The 18,747-nt window shown below is 45.4% G+C and overlaps 1 protein-coding gene across 1 annotated transcript in view; it reads left to right on the top strand.

The window, feature by feature from the left end:
• Positions 1–14,421, top strand: part of TBXA2R (thromboxane A2 receptor) — a 32,993-nt gene extending 18,572 nt beyond the window's left edge. The window contains exons 2-3 of the mRNA XM_084826054.1: positions 8,928–9,904; positions 13,572–14,421. Of these exons, the coding sequence (XP_084682180.1) occupies positions 9,107–9,904; positions 13,572–13,841 (1,068 nt within the window). The 5' untranslated portion in view covers positions 8,928–9,106 and the 3' untranslated portion in view covers positions 13,842–14,421. The remainder of the gene's footprint in view (positions 1–8,927; positions 9,905–13,571) is intronic.
• The last annotated feature ends 4,326 nt before the right edge of the window (positions 14,422–18,747 follow it).

Genomic DNA, 18,747 nt, shown 5'->3' with positions numbered 1-18,747 from the left:
CAAAGCAAAGTGCTGCCCTCCAGTACCATCTTTGTTGTTCTTGTTGTTCAGTCGTGTCCGACTCTTCGTGACCCCATGGACCATAGCACGCCAGGCCTTCCTGTCCTGCACTCTCTCCCGGAGCGTGCTGAAGTCCATATTCATTGCATCAGTGATGCTATCCAGCCATCTCATCCTCTGCCGTCCCCTTCTCCTTTTGCCTTCAGTCTTTCCCAGCATCAGGGTCTTTTCCAGAGAGTTTTCTCTTCGCATTAGGTGGCCAAAATATTTGAGCTTCAGTATCTGTCCTCCCAATGAGCACTCAGGGTTGATTTCCTTTAGGATGGACTGATTGGACCTCCTTGCAGGCCAGGGGACTCGTAAGAGTCTTCTCCAGCACCACAGTTCGAAAGCATCAATTCTTCGACACTCAGCCTTCCTTATAGTCCAGCTCAAGAACAGTTTCGTGTTTTGGTGCTCAGACCCAACCTCTGCCTCGTACTTAGATTCTTGGGCAAGTTACTTTTCTTTTAGTCTCACCAATTTGCCTTCTGGAAAATGAGTGTTTTCTGACCATCTGTGGCAGCTGTTTTATGAATGGGCAAGCCTCTGGCATGGTAGCCATTTTGGGAGAGTGCCCACAACACTCCAGTTGCAGGCCCTGGCTTCTTCAGTTAGGACAGGAAGGATCCTTCTCTGCTTGAAGCCCTGGAGAGTCAGAGTTTGCAATATGGTTCTTTAGAAATAAAAAAAACCAGGAGCAGCAGGGAGCCTGGCAGGTCTTAAGAGTGGTATCTGTGGGCACATTGGTGCCCACGGACACCACGCTGAAGCTCCCAGCAGTAGAACTTAAATTATGGCATCTCTAGACATTAAATTTCCAAGTGGGTGAGTGGAAGTATCCTATTTCTAGTGCACACTCATGTGCAGCTGCCCATTTCACATCCTGAAGTTGCTCAGGTCTATTCTGAGCTCTTGATAACCTCTTGTACAACAGTGTGTTCTTTCTAGACTGGTGTGAAGCAAAAGAAGTATATAAAATACCTTGTTTTTAAATCGGCAGAGAGGTGCCTATTGCAGAAGGAGAGGAATACAGCAGGCAGTTAAGAGCCTTCAACAGTGTGGTACAGTAGAAGGGCGTTACAAGGATGCCCCTATTTTTCATAGGTGAAAAGTTGGGGGGTATTTGGTAGCTGGCTGTCAATGGCAGACGTTTTCAGTGTTTCCACACCAAGGCCTGAAACCAGTTGTGGTAGGATCTACACCAGAGTCCCTGTCATTTGTGCGGCACTGCTGTGCTGATATTTTCCCCCAAATGCAATTGGTGCTCTAGAGGCCCACGTTATTTAACATGGTGCAGTATCTGCAGTGTTTATAATGCCATCAAGCACCACATACCAACTCATGGTGTTGTAGTTGCGGGAGAAATATGAACCTACCTGTCCACTACGTTCAACATCGGAAGCCCTCCTTTGAGTACTTCCTCCGAGGGAAATTCAGAGGGTGGTGAAAAGAGAGAGGGCCTTTTTGGTGGTGGCCCCCCAATCGTGAATTGCCTTTCCATGTGAGGTCCACCTGGCTCCAACATTGTCATCGTTTTGGGGAGAGGTTAAGATTTTCCTCTGGCATATGATAAGCTATTACATTTCTGTACCACCCAATAGCTGGAGCTTTTTAATGCTTCAGTTGAACTGTTTGGTTGGCACTGATGTTTTATTTGTTTATGAGGTCACACTATTTTAGTAGAAATTGTTTTTAGGTGTTTTAAATTCTGTGTGTTTTAATCTCGTTGTAATTTGCCTTGAGGTTTTTTTTTAAGAAAGGCAACTAAGAAGTCCAATAATAATAATAATAATAATAATAATAATAACAACAACAACAACAACAACAACAACAGCACTCGATGTTCCTGTAGGCCCCTTCCAACCCTGTGATTCTATGTCATACTGCTGTTCCAAGTTGCATTTTTCAGTGCTTATTCACAGCTGTGCAGGTCTGTAAGTTCACAGTGAAAAAGAACCTAAAAAATGGATTTCTGCCCGCAGATCCAATCAAAATCCATGTGAGGAACAAGTGGGGAAGGGAACAAGGAGAAGTGTGTGTGTGTGGGGGGTGGAATCTTATAAAATAAGTTCTACAATTTTAAAACCACTCCCATCAGTAAGAGTTATAATACTGCTAGACTGGAACACAATACTAATGACTTAGTATTGCACAGAAACTGTAATCACCCAAAAAGTCATCATAAAAGTAATGTGGAAAAAAGTCACTGAATCTTGAAGGAGAAATGGCATCAGGACAATGGGTTGGGGAATATGTTGTGTGCCGTATGGGCAAGCCAGACGTTATAATTCAAGGGATAAAATGCTAGTGCAGATTGCCCCAATGTGTATGGGGGGGGGGGGGTTGGAAATCTTCTCCACCCCTCTCACATTCCTTTCCTTTCCCAGCTGCAAAACATATGTGACATTTTGCAAGCTAAAAATGCCATATCCTATTTCCAGACTATTTAGGAGAAGGCATCCTGGGATTGGAGCCATGGAATTGATGAGCGCTGAATTAATGGGGTGACGATTCCCTTGAATTTTGCTCCATGATTTATTATCTGCTTTATTGGTGGCACATGGCATCATCTGCCTCTTTCTCTATAAACTCATCCCCTCCAGCTGTCCAGATTCAGCCCTTCCAGGCTGGCGAAAAGCATTATACCAACCTGACTCATGGTTTAAAAGTTAAAAATGTGATCTATTTGATAATGACTCAAACACAATATAAAATAAAAATGCAAATTGCGTTATAGATTATTGTATATAGTACAACTATATGGAGAAGGTTCTGTAATGACTCCCCCATTTTAATTTCTCTGGTGTGTTGGAGACCTTGATACTTTTCTTGAGCATTTTTTCCTTTGACACAAAACGTCCTGAATGGAGCTATGAAATTCTTTAAAATTAAAAAACCAAATAGTTCACATCACTTTAACTGAACAGCAGCATCAACCTAAAGTACCTATTGTGGTATTAATCACAGGGATCCCAGAAATATTTTTAAGGGGGTGGCGAGGGGAACATCTGTCTTGCTGACCCCAAACATAAGTCTGGCCAAAGCATTCTGAACCAAGTGAAGTGTCTTGATTGCCTTCAAGGGCAACCCCACTTGGAGTGTATTACAGTAATCCAGCCTTCTTGAAACCTGATACCCTCCAAATGTCTTGGACTAAACTCCCATCAGGGCACCAGGGTGGGGAAGGCCTCGAGCTGTAGCTCATATCCCAAGCCCTTAAGGGTCAGGTATTACCTGGACTACAACAGCAGTCTTTTTTGTGTGATCATCTTTGAGGACTCAGCCCCGCCCCCCCCGCCCCCATGATTCTTAGGCAGATCTCCCTTTTGCTCCCCCTCACTTCTAGAGGATATGTGCCTGCCCAGACCCTAAGATCATCTTCTGGTTTCCTTCTCTGTGAGCCCCTGCCAAAGGAAGTGGGGCAGGTGGCTAGCAAGAAGAGGGCCTTTTCTGCTGTGGCACCCTGACTGTGAAATGAACTCCCTAGAAAGGTTCGTCTAGCACCTATGTTGTACTCCTTTCGGTGCCAGGTGAAGTCCTTTTTATTCTCCCAGTATTTTAGCTTCCTAGTCTTTTAGCGCCGTTGTTTTAAATCTGTATTTTAAATCTCTGCTGCTAGGTTTTATTCTGGTTGTACTGTTACATTGTGGGTTTAAGCTTTCATCTTTTCTACTGTTTTATGCTGCACCTTGTGGTTTTCATTTTTGTGAACTGCCCAGACAGTTTCAGCTATTGGGCAGTACCGAAATGGAATAAATAAATAAAAATAATGTGCCTGAGTTTTCATCACATTGGAGTAATTTACGACCCTGTTAGCTTGGAAGTGCAATGTTTTATTTCTCCCTCCCCACTTAATAGTGTAGGTACCCTTTGGATCATACAAACCCTGTTAAAATGGATGCAATTCAAGCCCAATAGCCTGCTTTGTCAGTGTAAAGCATCATGAGAAAAGAAGCAGCTTGGAGTAATAAGCAAGGAATGGGAGAGGAATGTCCCCCCCCCCTTCCCTTTGCACCAAAGTGTTTTAGTACCCTGCAGGCTCAGAACAACTCTCATTTTTGCTCTTGAGACTAATTGAGCTTAATAGATGGATAAAGAGCTCCCTCCACAGCTGGAGTGGCTTCTCTGCCATGGCCATTAAACTCCATTTGCAGTCTCCAAAGAGCTGTGGTCACAATTCTTGATTGGCATAGATATTTGGGAAAAGCTTGGTAGGAGCTAGGGTGTTCAGTGCTCAATTTTTCTCCTGACGTACCGGGCGCAACCCATTCTCGCAAGCCAGGGCACTGGAAATAGAAGCGATGCATTTGAAAATTGTTTCCCTTCTTAACATTTCCAAAGTTTGGACAATGCACGGAGCATGTACAGTTCTCCACAGCTTTCAATTCCAGGTGTCTTTCCACCACCGTGTCATCACCAGTGCACACTTGGTAAAACATAGCAAGAAAAAGGCTATCTTGATGCAATCCTACATAGATCTGTATCATTTGTCATCTTGGATGGTGTTTATCAATGTGCAACAGCATATGTGTGCACCAGTAAAACCCAGCACAAAAAGAATCTTGATACAATCATCCATATTATCCCATTGAAATTGCTTTTTTGCAGTGTTTCATCCATGCTCAAGAGCACTTTGGTAGCACGGCAGAGGGAAGATGATATGTCTTCTCCAGGGCCCCAGCCAAAAGAAGTAAGGCAGGTGGCTACCAGGAAAAAGGCCTTTTCTGCTGTGGCACTCCAGTTGTGGAATAAACTCCCTAGAGAGGTTTGCCATTTTGTTCACAGTTATTGGAGTCCTGTGAAGTCAAAGCTTTTGCTACTAATCCAAATTGCAAACATTCTTCTCTTTCCTATTCTAAACTGTTACTGTACAGCTTCACTTCCTTGATCCCAGCCCAGTACTACACTCTTCACTTAAAGAGTGCTGTGTCTCTGAGGGTGGCTGTTGTCACTGGCCCCATGCCAGTTTCTTATTCTTTTGGCCGGCAAAAGTGCTCACATCTTGTGTAGGTGGCAGAAACAGACTGCGACCAGGCCATTCCTTAGCTTGTTTGGTAAATTCAGAATTTATTTTCCATTGGCCCAAATGTTTTATCCATTGTGTTCCTGGATTGTTTCTTGGGTTCACCCTGCTCGGAAGTCCACTTGTCCTGAATTCCAGTTAAGCTGGGAACATTCCAGAATGAGAGCGCGCACAGTTTATGACAACTTTCTGTTGTTGTTGTTATTATTACGTTTATATCCCACTGTTTTCTCTTCCAAGGAACCCAAGGCGGCTTACATTACCGCCTCCTCTCCATTTTATCATCACAACAATCCTGTGAGGTAGGTTAGGCTGAGAGTCAGTGACTGGCCCAAAGTCACCCAGTGAGCTTCACAGCCAAGTGGGGACTAGAACCCAGATCTCCTGAGTCCCAGTCCAACACTCTAACTACTATACCACACTTCATTTGCATCTCCCCCCCATTAGCTATATGCACGGATAAAACACTACAAAAAAGGTAATATTCCACCAACCTTGCTGAAAGACAACTTAAATTTTTTCCTCTCCCCTTCCCAACCCTTTTTCCTTGTTTGCTGTGTCTTTTCAGACTGTATGCCTGTGGTCAGGGAACATCTTATTTAACTGTTTCTTTGTACACTTTTCCAGGAGGCTGAGGAGTGGGATAAAACTACTTTAAATAAAGGAATAATTTTCTTTCTGTGCTGTTGTTTTACTGATGTGCACATGCACTCCTGAGCATTGGTAAAACACCACACAAAAAAGAATCCTGATGCACTCAGACATACGATCCTATAAACACTATTTTTCTGTCGACTTTTACCATGCACACATGTTCATCATTAATGTAGGGAAGAGGAAAAGATACCAAGGAACTGAAAGCTGTTGTAAATGGTGCTATGTAACAGAATTTGGTGGAGGATCCCAAAATGCATCAGTCCCGCTTCAGAGCTTAATTCAGAGTTTAAAATCCATGGAGAAGTTCAGATGTCGAGAATTTTGGAAGCATTCTCTGTGAAAGGTTGGTCTGAATATGGGAAGAGATTGGGGGAATCTGTTCTCCCTTGGTTAATTATCCCTATGCTTTCGATTTATTTTTTAAAAAAATTTCAGCCAAAAAAACCCCAAGGAGATTGACTCCAAGCTGTCTTGCATGATAAGAAAAGAAAAAAGATGGAATGGCAGAAAGATACATAAAAATAAGAGCATCTCTCTCGGAGTGCCTGGGGTGACTTTGGGTTCATTTGACGGCTGAGAAACAGAAAATAAGTTTCTTTAAACAATGAAAGGGGAATTATCATTCGGGCATAACTTTCCCCAAATGGCTGTGCTCTGGCAACTGCGTTGGAGCCAATTGGGTTGGCCCTGATCCCAATTTTCAGTTGTGCAATCAGTTTTTTTCTCTCCAGAGCAACGGAGGCACTATATCTGCCTTTTATTATGCTCTTATAAGGGAGGACATGATCGAGGTGTATAAAATGATGCATGGCGTAGAGAATGTGGATAGGGATTTCTCCCTCTCTCATAATAATGAGGGATTTCCCGCATTGTAATCCCTCATAATAGGATTATTATCCCTCGTAATAATGAAGGATTTCCTGCATTATTATCCTTCATAATAATGGGATTATTATCCCTCCTAATAATGAGGGATTTCCCTCGTTATTATCCCTCATAATAATGGGATTACTATCCCTCATAATAATGAGGGATTTCCCGCATTATTATCCCTCATAATAACAGGATTATTATCCCACATAATAATGAGGGATTTCCCGCATTATTATCCCTCATAACTATTATGGAGGGACTATTATCCCTCCTAATAATGAAGGAGGGACTATTATCCCTCCTAATAATGAAGGATTTCCCGCATTATTATCCCTCCTAATAATGAGGGATTTCCTGCATTATTATCTCTCATAATAATGGGATTATTATCCTGCATAATAATGAGGGATTTCCCTGATTATTATCCTGCATAATAATGAGGGATTCCCTCGTTATTATCCCTCAAAATAATGGGATTATTACCTCTCCTAATAATGAGGGATTTCTCTCATTATTATCCCTCCTAATAATGGGATTATTATGAGGGATCTCACATTACTATGAAAGAGGGATCTCTCCCTCTCTCATAATAATGGGACCCAGAATCATCCTATGGAGAGTTAAACTGCGGCATCCAGTAACGCAGGATGGAGTGATGGCCACCAACTTCGATGCTTTTAAAAGGGAATTAAATTCATGGAGGTCAAGGCTATCAAAGACTACTGGTCATGGCTATATGCTGCCCCCAGTATTGGAGGCAGTATGCCTCTCAGTACCAGTTGCTAGGGTCACACTTGTGAGAGGGCGCTATCGCAAGGCCTGCTTGTGGGCTTCCCAAATGCATCTGGTTGTCCGCCCTGTGAAGCAGGATGATGGACTACACAGGCGGGGATGCTCTTACGGTGGCCACACCACAGATTTAAACCCATTCCAGGTCTGTTGAGGGTACGTACAGAGGTACATATAAATAGGGGCCAGGATGGTGTTTTCCCCTGAGGGATGGCTTCCTCTGCCTTTGTTCTTCCGAATATCACACCTGCCTTTGTGGTGAATACTGATTTCCGTGCTGGCTTGGTCCCTCTCCCACTGCTTCTGGTAGACCAGGGGTAAGCAAATTGTGGCCTTGTAGATGTTTTGACTTACAGCTCCCAGTATCTTGGCTATGCTGGCTAGGGCTGATGGAAGTTGTAGGACAAAACATCTGGAGGGCTGTGATTTGCCCACCCCTGCAGTAGACTTCCACTGTTCTAATTTTTTATTTTCATTGGAAGCGTCCTTTCTGTAGTGAAGAGAAAATTCTCCCTCCCCGTTCTGTTCCGTTATTGTTTGGGGATTTTGCTTTACACAGCATCCCACTCCTTTGCAATCCCAGTTTCACTAGGAGAACATCCAAAATTAATTCCAAAATCGGAGCGTGCACCGTCTGCCACAGCTTTCCGCCATCCGAGTTAGTGGCAGTGAATTCCATAAATGATGAGTTGATAATATAACACCAGCTTGTTTCACAGGGTTTGTAAGATAATACAAGATGATGCATGTTAAATGCTCTGAATGCTCTGAAAGCATGTTAAGCCCAGGTCCAGAGCTCCGGAGTGGCCCAAGTGACCACTCAGAGAGCAGCAGGTGATGTGGGCATCAGGGGAGTTGAAACAAACATCAATTTGTTCCTGTAGTCATAATGGTTCTCTGATTTAAGTGAGTTTAAAATGGAAAACCGCACATGCTCAGAGTATTTTTATTCACGTTGGCAAGCAGTTTTGTTGCTCTAACATGTCAGGAATGGAGAAGTGGTTGTAAAGCATGGAATGGCTGTGGAGGGGTGGGGGATAGAAATGTTCGTGGTGGACTTCACAGTTGAAGGAATACACCTGGCCATCTAAAGCCCCCCCCCCCCCCCCCCCGCCATTAAGTCCAGGGTCTAAAATTACCTAGCTGCAACGCTGGTGCCCAGTCACCTTTCTCCTCCCCAGAGCTTGCCGAACTAAAATAAATTGTGCAGAGTCCTAGGAAACTCAAGCTATTTTGCATGAGTGATGACGAACTGCTCAGAATTGTGGTGGTGAATTCTCATTTGTTAAAAAGCAGTGAGCCTATGTACACCAGTTGCTGGGGAACATGGGTGGGAGGGTGCTGTTGCGCGCGTGTCCTGCTTGTGGGTTTCCCATCGACAGCTGGTGGTCCACTGTGTGAACAGAATGCTGGACTGGATGGAGCCTTGGTCTGATCCAGCAGGGCTCTTCGGATGTTCTTATGTTCGTTATGTATGCGCAGCCCTGGTGTTAACTATTTATTCCTCTCTTCCCCCCTCCCTCCCCGGCCCCTCTCTGTGAAGAACCTGTACAGCAATCTAGACTAATCCTGCTGCACAAGATGGAAGGAGCCAGGCCCCAGTGGGGCAGCATCTCACCTTTGGGAGAAGACCTTTCCAGGCCCTGGGCCCTGGGCCCGTACCGAGGGTAGTAGCAGTTGCATGGGGCGAGGATTTGGGACGGGATCCCACACTTCCCGGCCATGGAACCGGGGAACTTCAGCTCCGCCAGCCGTCTGGGCTCCTGCTTCCGTGGGGTCAACGTCAGCAAGGAGCAAGGCGAGCAGATTGCCTCACCGTGGTTCTCCACGGTCTTTGGCATCATCGGCCTGTGCTCCAACCTCTTTGCCTTCTGCGTGCTGGTTAACTCCTCGCGGAAGATGCACAGCCGGTCGCGGTCGTCCTTCCTGGTCTTCCTCTGTGGCCTGGTGGTGACGGATTTCATGGGCCTGCTGGTGACGTTCTCCATCGTCATCCCCTATCACTTCATCCGCTTCAACTGGAGGGACGTCGACCCGGACTGCCACCTCTGCAACTTCATGGGCTTTGTTATGGTCTTCTTCGGGCAGTGCCCTCTGCTGCTGGGGGCCACCATGGCCGGGGAACGCTTCCTGGGCATCAACCGGCCCTTTTCCCGTTCCACCAGCATGCCGAAGCGCCGGGCCTGGACCTTGGTGGGGTTGGTGTGGGCCTTGGGGCTTTTCTTTGGCCTCCTGCCAATTTTCGGCCTGGGGGACTATAGCCTGCAGTACCCCAATTCCTGGTGTTTCCTCACTTTGCTCCATGATGCCCGGAACAGGGCTTTCTGCCTCATTTTTGCCCTGCTGGGCCTTTTCTCCGTGGGCCTGTCTTTTCTCCTCAACACAGTCAGCGTGGTGACTCTCTGCCGAGTCTATCACGACTCTGAGTCGGTGCAACGCCGGCGGGATAGCGAGGTCGAGATGATGGTCCAGCTTGTAGGGATCATGGTTATTGCGAGCGTTTGCTGGCTCCCCTTGTTGGTGAGTGGTTCAACCTCCTTCCCCCTGGCTTTTATTTTGTTCCCGCAAGAGCGGCCACGATGATGACGGTGGGGATTAAGTACCATTTCTATAGCGCTTTCCAAGAGTTTCGTGTCCGCTGTGTTGTTGTAATGCTTACAACAACCCTGCAAGGCAGGCCAGCGTTATTATTGCAGACTAGCGAGCGGACCTGGCTGTGCACGGGATGGAACAGCCCTCTGTTTGATACCCTGAAGTCTTCAACCAAATGTGCACTGTTGTCAGGGTTGGTCGAATTTTGCCTTCCCTGTCTGAGTGAAGCCACGCTCCAGGCACCCCTAGGCATGGCCCCTGCCATGGTGCAGCCCGATAGCCCCTAATCCCCACTGTCCAGTCTATTCCCAGGAGGGAGTGGCTGCCTTACAGCAGGGGGATAAGGGGCAGGCCTATAACTCTGTCCCTCAGCCTACTAATCCCCTCCGACAAAGCGATATGCCGGTTAGAAAAGTCTGTCCCTAGTAGCTGAAGATGTACTGCAGGCTTCAACCACTCTGGCACATTTAAATTAATTGATGTGTTTTAAAAACAAAATAACCCCGAGGTGCACAGCCCTGGGATCCCCTTAGTATGCATGCCAAGTCTCAGGTGTCTAGATTTCACGGTCTTGGTGCTTCTGAGAAGACACGTATAGGGTTGCGTGGTTCGCAACACAGAATCTCTACAATATTTTAAAAGAATGATGACCCGTTCTGAATGATCCCTATTCAGACTTCGATTCATAGAATAGCAGGGTTGGAAGGGGCCTATAAGACCATCGAGTCCAACCCCCAGAACTTAACCCAGTTCTCAAAAGAAAAACAACAGAAGAGCGGTAATCTTGAAACAGCCCCCCTCCTTCCACAAATATTATGGCTACTCACTCTTAAGTAGGTTCAGCCGGTAGATTAATCAATGAAAGGCTTTAATGAAATGGGAAGGACTTATGTTAAGCATGTTACTTTGGGGCTATTAAATTGTAAGTGATCTTGTACTTGCTTCAGTATCTCCAAATGTGGGGGTGCCGTAGCTCGGCGGTAGAGCCCTTGCTTTGCTTGCAGAAAGTCCCAGGTTTGATCCCCGCATATCCAGGTAGGGCTGGGAAAACTCCTGCCTGAAACCCTGGAGAAAAACCCACCAGGAAAACATTCCACAAGATGAAGGAAAAGCCAACCAATGCGTGAAGCACAGGGAACCCAAGAGATATTGTTAAGGAGTTTCACTAAAATAGGGATGAATACATTTGAAACCCGATATGCAAAATACATAGAAAAATCGGAATAGAGAATTAAATGTGGGATTTAATCTGACATGGGAAGAGATTTTTTGCTTAATTCAAGTAAATACTGTCTTATATAAAATTTTCATTAAAAATTCATATACATTTCTGTAAATTTTGAGTGTGTAGTTAATAAAAAATCAACCCTGAGTTCACTTGAACCAACTGAGACTGATCGGAACAAGAACTGCAATGAGAAAACCGTAAAGAAGTGTTTTTCTGAAGGAAGAAAAATGTTATGTAATATTTGTTCAAAGAAGTGTTTGAATAATGTTTTTCTGAAGAAGTTTTGAAACAGGTTATAAACTGGTATACTTGTAAAATCCCATATTTACTTCTCTATTCCTGTTTTTCTGTGCATTTTGCATATTGGGTTAAATCCCATATTTACTTCTCTATTCCTGTTTTTCTGTGCATTTTGCATATCGGGTTAAATCCCATATTTACTTCTCTGTTCCTGTTTTTTCTGTGCATTTTGCATATCGGGTTAAATCCCATATTTACTTCTTTGTTCCTGTTTTTTCTGTGCATTTAGTATATTGGGTTTCAATGTGTTCATCGTCACCCACACACATACATCCTCACCCACACACATACATCCTCACCAATATATATTCTTCCTCACCAATATTTTTGTGAAACTCCTTAACAATACCTCTTGGGTTCCTTGTGCTTCCTGAATTGGTTCGCTGAAACCCTGCAGAGCCTTTGCTGATGGTCAGGGTCGATAATAGTAGGCTAGATGGATTGAAAATCTGATTCAGGATAAGGCAGCTTCCTATGTTCCTAACATCTCCTCTCTGGAAATGTGCAAGCTAATTATTAAAAGATTAGAAATTATTTTAACTGACTTGAAGCGATTTCAAAAGTGTCTCTTGTACTGCAATCCTATACATGCTTATTCATAAGTTAGGGTGCAATCCTATGCATGTTTAGACAGAGAAAAGGCCTACAACTCCCAGCATTCCCCAGCCAGCCTTTCTCTGTCTAAACATGCATAGGATTGTGTCAATGGAGGTTACTCTCTAGTAATTGTACTTAGGATCACAGCCTAAGCTTGCAGCCCTGTGCACATTGACCGAGAGCAGCTGCAGCTTAGCGGTGAAGGGACTGAGCGGCAAAGTCCCCTGATTGAGCCTGTCATGCAAAAGATGAAGCAAACTTGTTCTCCGCTGCTCCGGAGGGCAGGGCTATAACTAACAGGTGGAAATTGCAGGGAAGCAGATTTGAGCTGAACATCAGGAGATGGTAGAATACTTTTCAGTCTTTGGAAGAAGAAAGGGAGAGGGAATCCCCCAGAAAAGTCTCTAAGGGTCTGTAATTCCCTTGATAAAGACCCGTGTCGAAATGCGTAGGGGAATTCAATTGGTGCAGCTGTTCCTTTTTTGTTTTGGTTTCCTATACCAGGAGTCGCAGAACTTCAAGCCCCAGGGGCTTAATACAATCCTCCAGGGTACCCCAAATGGCCATGCTCACTTCCCCTTTCTCCCCAGGGTTGATCGTTCAGTGGAGTCCTGGTTTTTGTGCATTCTGAACAGTTGAGATGCTTTTCCTAATGCTTAGTTATTTGCAGTTAAAAACTTTAAGCTAAAATAGGCTGGTATTTTCGTCCCACCCCTCTTCTGCCTTTGGTCCTGACTACGACTGGAATGTGTCCCCTCTCCCCCCACCAAGCTTCTCCAAAATGGTATTCGACCTTTGGGCTGAAAGAGGTCCTTCACTCCTGCCCTATGCAAAGGTTAAGAATTATTATTAATAAGAAGAAGAAGAAAGCACAAAAGCAAGAAGAAATAGGACTGTGCTGTTAGGGCATTAGTTATATAATTCCTCCCTTAAAGAAAGAATTCCCTGGAGTTTAAGAAACACATTGATTTAAACAGAAAGGTAAGCCTGAAATAGCCACCTGCAGATGAGGTTGTTCACGTGACCCTGCATGATTGACTGTTCCGCCTCCTTCCAGTCAAGCCTCCAACAGAGTTGCGAACTCATACAGAGAAATAACAAAGAGCCTTCTCTGATGATGGATCATTCTACCGTGTCTCTCCATCAGATCCTTTTGGATAATTCCATGCCGGAGCATGACCTGCCCTTAGAGAAGGCTTCCCGTTGTGTTTCTACACGAGTCCCTGTGCCATAGCCATAGGCTGAGGGACTCCCCTAAGGGCTAGTTGCAACCACATTACCTCTAGTGGTCTCAGAGTCAACTTTCCCCTCTGCCTCCATGTATGACTGAAGTAGGACTCCAATTTTAGTTCAGAAACAAACAATAAGAAAAAGAAATGTTCCTTTGTTAAATAACTTGGTGCCTTATTTATTTAAAAAAGTGAATGAATATCTTCTTTTCTCCCCCCTCCCCGCCCCGCTGTGCTTCAGATTCTCATTGCACAGAAGGCCCTTCAAGAGCCCCCTGCTGGGTTGGCCGCCAATCAAATTCCCCGGGAGACGGAGAAGATGCTGCTCATCTCCCTCCGGGTGGCAACTTGGAACCAGATTCTCGACCCCTGGGTCTACATCCTGTTCCGCCGGGCAGTGCTGAAGCGCATCTATCCCAGCTTCAAACCTAGGCCCTCCATCATCTCTCTGTACCCTATGCTCAACCCATCACTGCGACGGAAGTTTACCCAGGAGTCTGTGCTCCAATAGAAAGCATCCAAAATGGAAGGGCCGGGGGTGTCCAGATTAGAGGATCCCTCCTCAAGGCGCCGAGGCCTATTGGTTATAGGAACGGGGAAGCACCTTTGTTTCGCTACACCGCTCACTGCTTTAACCTGGCCTTTGTAACAGGGTGAAGGCACTGGGAACATACCCCAATGCCCCTCCCTGTGTCAGCTCCACCACGTTCCGTGCCCCCCAGACCTGACCCCTTGGCCCCAGAGGTCCCTGTGTTGGTCATACCAATTGTCCCTAATGTAGCATGAGCTGTTTAAAACTGGCCTCTCAAGAAACCCCGACTGAGTGTAGAAAGGACCCTTCCCCACGATTGAGGAAGAGGCATTAAGAGGTGTATGTTGGACACTCTGTATTTTGCAGTCAGTTTATCTTGGCACAGAGGAACAGACGCCTGCCTGAAGCTTGTCCGAAAGCACAGAGTGGATTGATCACCCGGGTCCCTGGACTACGAATGGAAAGAGAAAGTGCAGGATGGCCAGGGCAATGCAATGGGTATGGAGAGGCTGTACGCACAATTGTGGCAGTAATAAATCCTGTGGTATGTTTCCTGCCTGTGACTGTTGTCTTTCTGAGAGGGGCTGCGGACCTTTTACCAGCCAAGCAAATGGGATTTAAAGGGAAGGGGAAAGGTGTCTTAGTGGATCACAAGCTGGATATGAGCCAGCAGCGTGATGCACTCGCTAAAAAAGCTAATGCGATCTTAGGCTCATTACCAGAAGGATAGTGTCCAGAACACGAGAAGCAGAGCTGTGCACGAATGACCTCTCAAAATTCTCTAGCCTATTTGTGGGCAGAGAAATTGGTGGGGAGGGGGGACAATTTCACCAAATTTCTCCTAGGAGAGGAGAAATTCTCCAACAGTTTTTCACAAATAGGGCTCACTACTAGCAGGGGGTTGTAGCACAGCGTCTTTCTTTTCTCCTGAGGGTTTTTGGTTTCTTTTTTGGTTTCTTGCACTGCTCCTGCAAGTGGCAACAGCATCAACCGTGTTGAGGCTTCCACTTTTCTGAGACAGAATTTTGAATTTTGTTTCATTTTTGAGCTTATCTAATCACTGCGCGGTGGCTGAAGGGGTGGTATGTGTTTTCTCTCTCTGTTACATATCTTTCTGTTGCTCTGCAGCCTCCCAGGCGGCCTGCATTTCCTCAACGGAAAAAGCCCCATGGGAGGCATTGCCTCCTGATGTCTTCCTCATGTTGGCTTTAACTGAAGTGCGGGAAGCCAAGGAGGCTGCAGGCTGCCACAGAGATGACTGTACGACAAAAGACAGGACACGTGTGCTCACTTCTAAGCCACCTCATAAGTAAAGTCAGCACAAGAACCCCAAACCCAACCCATGAGAATTTCTCCAAATTTTCTCCTTTTAATTTATTTCTGAAAGCCATTTCTTTTCTATCAAATGGAACGAGAATGGTTGGAAAAAATGAAATTTTCTGCACAGCACTAACAAGAAATTGTTCCACTGTATTCTGCTTTGGCCAGATCTTACCTGGGGGTGTTTCCACCAGCGATTTACTCTGAGCTGGCTACATGTTGAGGTCGTTAGGGATAGATGACATAGCTGGCATTTAAAAATTTTTTAACCCTTCCCCTTTCGCCTTTGGCTCTGCCCCGTTTTGCCCCACCCAACACTGGAATGTGGCTCCTGCGGGCTTCTCCAAAACTGAATTCAGCCTTTGGGGAGGAAAGACGTTCAGCAGCAGCCCTGTTTTAGGACTTCTGCCCCGAATTTGGTGTTTGCTCCAGAGGCTCCGAATGTGGGAAGAGCACTTAATGCTTTGAATTCACTCCAATCTGGTTTGAGGGGATGCTGAGAATGATGAAAACGATGCTACCAGCTTTACAAAATATAAGGTGGGGTAGGCAACCTGTTACCCTCCAGGTGTTTTGGACCACAACTCCCATAATCCACCCTGACAACTGGTCATTCTGGCTAAGGCTGATGGGAGTTGAAGTGCAGAACATCCGGAGGGCACCAGGTTGCCTAGTTCTGGAGGAAAGGTCCCTGCCCCGAGGAGCATGCCATGTATAATTCACCACAGGGTGTCAACAAAGGGAGGGAAGCAGCTTTCAGCCACTTCAGTCCATTTGCATCATCCACCCGCCCCACCCTGACCTGCATTGCCCATTTATGCATGGGCATGGATAACACACTGCAAAAGACAAAATATAGGTTTTTTACAATAATTTTTAATTATTTCAGAAACAAACTGACAGACATAAACAAGTGTTTTATATATACCTCATAACAAGTCAAACACATGGTCATTCTTTTCGGATTGGTGAGATTTGTTCTTCCAATACAAATAATATAATTATTAAAAATAATTCTTAATTGTTCTTAATTGAATGCACAGCTTTGTTGGCAAAAACAAAAACAAAGGAGAAGGATCTCGATAGGGTCACATGTATAATTGTGTCAAGATTCTTTTGGTGTGGTGTTTTATGCATGCATAAGCGCGCTCGTAACCACTGGTAAAACATTGCAAGAAAGAAAAGAAAAATGTGATTCAACTGTAGACACAATTGTATTGAGATTCGTTTGGGGGGGCGGTCTTTTATTATTCTGCATACGTGCATTGATAATGTGGAGAAGGGGAAAATACACAAATGTACTAAGGAACCAGGCTGTGGCAAGCCGTGCGTGCATAGCATTTTGTATAAAAGGGGTGTGTGTGGAGGGTGGTGGTGGGGATAATTACAAAATCAGAACAACCGAAGATCCCTGATGCATCAGTTTGCATTTGGGGGGTGAAGGGTGGGAAATTGGATAATTAGCAGCTCCAACATCCAGGGATAGAAATTCAAGTGAGGAAAATTTTGGAAGCAGAAGTCTCCTTCCAATGGTGCAGTTGACAGTTTTAGATTCTGGGCTAAAAGGTCTACTATGGTGGGAGAGTTTGGGAGGCTCTTACCTGATTGCTGTGGAAACTTTGTGATCATTTATTTCTTTCCAGAGATGGAAGTTGCAGGCCAAGAGAGGTCATTTTTCATGCTTTATAATCTGGTGTCTCTGAAGGTAAATACAAAAGAACTCTTTCCTTTTTAGGGTAGCGTCTGATGACAGATTTCTTCCAAGGGTTGTAGGAGGCTTGAAAAAATGTTTTGCTGCTTGCAATGTGGACCCTTGGCCCACCTTTGCCTCTTGCAAACAGGCTGTCAAAAAACCTGGGGAAACCTAAGGCAGCAGCCCAGAATTCAACAGTGGTGTAGAGGAAAATCCAGCCCCCAGAGCCACACCCCCAAGGAGAGGCCAAAGTTTGTAGGCACCTGTGTTGATCCACATCAGCACACCAGTTCTAGCAGTTTTCATCTCTACCAGGAGCAGGTCTTGTCTAAAGTGTAAAGCCCATTCAAGACCAAGCCAGCCCAAAATACTTTGCATCACAACAGTATATTGCCTAGGTTCAGACAACAGGATAACCCACACTCAAGGGTTGAGTATGGGTTTAGTGTGGGTTGTCGCTGAACCATGGGTTGTTGTTGAAACATGGGTTATTGTGTTGTCTGAACCCAGCCGCGATAACAAGCCATGGTTTGCTAATCACGAACAACCCCACAGTTCACAACCCCACAACAAGCCATGGTTTGTTTGTGGTTAACAAACTATAGTTAGTGTGACTGGGTTCAGGCAACACGATAACCCACATTTCAACAACAACCCACTGTTCTATGACAACGTGTTGTATGAACCTAGTCAATGGGTTATTCAGGGTTAACAAACCATGGTTTCTTAGCATACGTAGCTGGGTTTGGACAACACCATAACCCACACTCAAGGGTTGAGTATGTGTTGAGTGTGGGTTGTTGCTGAACCATGGGTTGTTGTTGAAACGTGGGTTATCATGTTGTTTGAACCCAGCCACGATAACAAACCATGGTTTATTAATCACGAACAACCCACAGTTCATGACCCCACAAGAAGCCATAGTTTGTTCATGGTTAACTAACTATGGTTTGTTAGCATGATTCGGTTCAGGCAACACAATAACCCACATTTCAACAACAACCTACACTCAACCCATACTCAATCCTTGAGTGTGGGTTATCCTGTTGTCTGAACACAGTCAATGGGTTGTTCATGGTTAGCAAACCATGGTTTCTTAGCACAGCTGGGTTCAGGCAACACAATAACCCACGTTTCAACAGCAACCTACACTCAACCCATACTCAACCCTTGAGTTTGAGTTATCCTGTTGCCTGAACCCAGTCAATGGGTTGTTCATGGTTAACAAACCATGGTTTGTTAGCACAGCTGGGTTCAGGCAACACAATAACCCATGTTTCAACAACAACCTACACTTAACCCATACTCAACCCTTGAGTGTGGGTTATCTTGTTGTCTGAACCCAGTCAATGGGTTGTTCATGGTTAACAAACCATGGTTTGTTAGCGCAGCTGGATTCAGGCAACATAATAACCCACGTTTCAACAACAACCTACACTCAACCCATACTCAACCCTTGAGTGTGGGTTATCCTGTTGCCTGAACCCAGTCAATGGTTTGTTCATGGTTAGCAAACCATGGTTTGTTAGCACAGCTGGGTTCAGGCAACATGATAACCCACGTCTCAGCAACAATCCACGGTCGTCTGAACCCAGTCATTGTGGCTAGGGAAATTCATTCCCCCTCAGCCCAGCTTCTGTGAGATTTGCAGCTAAACTCAGGAGGGACAGGGAAGCCTGCGTGGGGTGGCAGCACCCCAAACCCGGAAGGCCGGGAGAGTAGCTGGTCGAGTGCCGCCACTGCACAGTGCTCTGGGCACCTTCCAGGAGGGGCAGCCACCCCTCCTTCACCTGCTTTTCCTACTCCGGAATGGGAAAGGCTGGCAGGGTGTGGTATTGCCCTGTCCCTTGGCCACACAGCTGCCCAACAACC

The sequence above is a fragment of the Heloderma suspectum genome, chromosome Z (genome assembly GCF_057233095.1).
Source record: "Heloderma suspectum isolate Gila_16-S chromosome Z, 16-S_ref, whole genome shotgun sequence".
NCBI lineage: Eukaryota > Metazoa > Chordata > Lepidosauria > Squamata > Helodermatidae > Heloderma > Heloderma suspectum.
The sequence above is the reverse complement of the archived record's forward strand: the minus strand, read 5'-3'. Positions and strand labels throughout refer to the sequence as shown.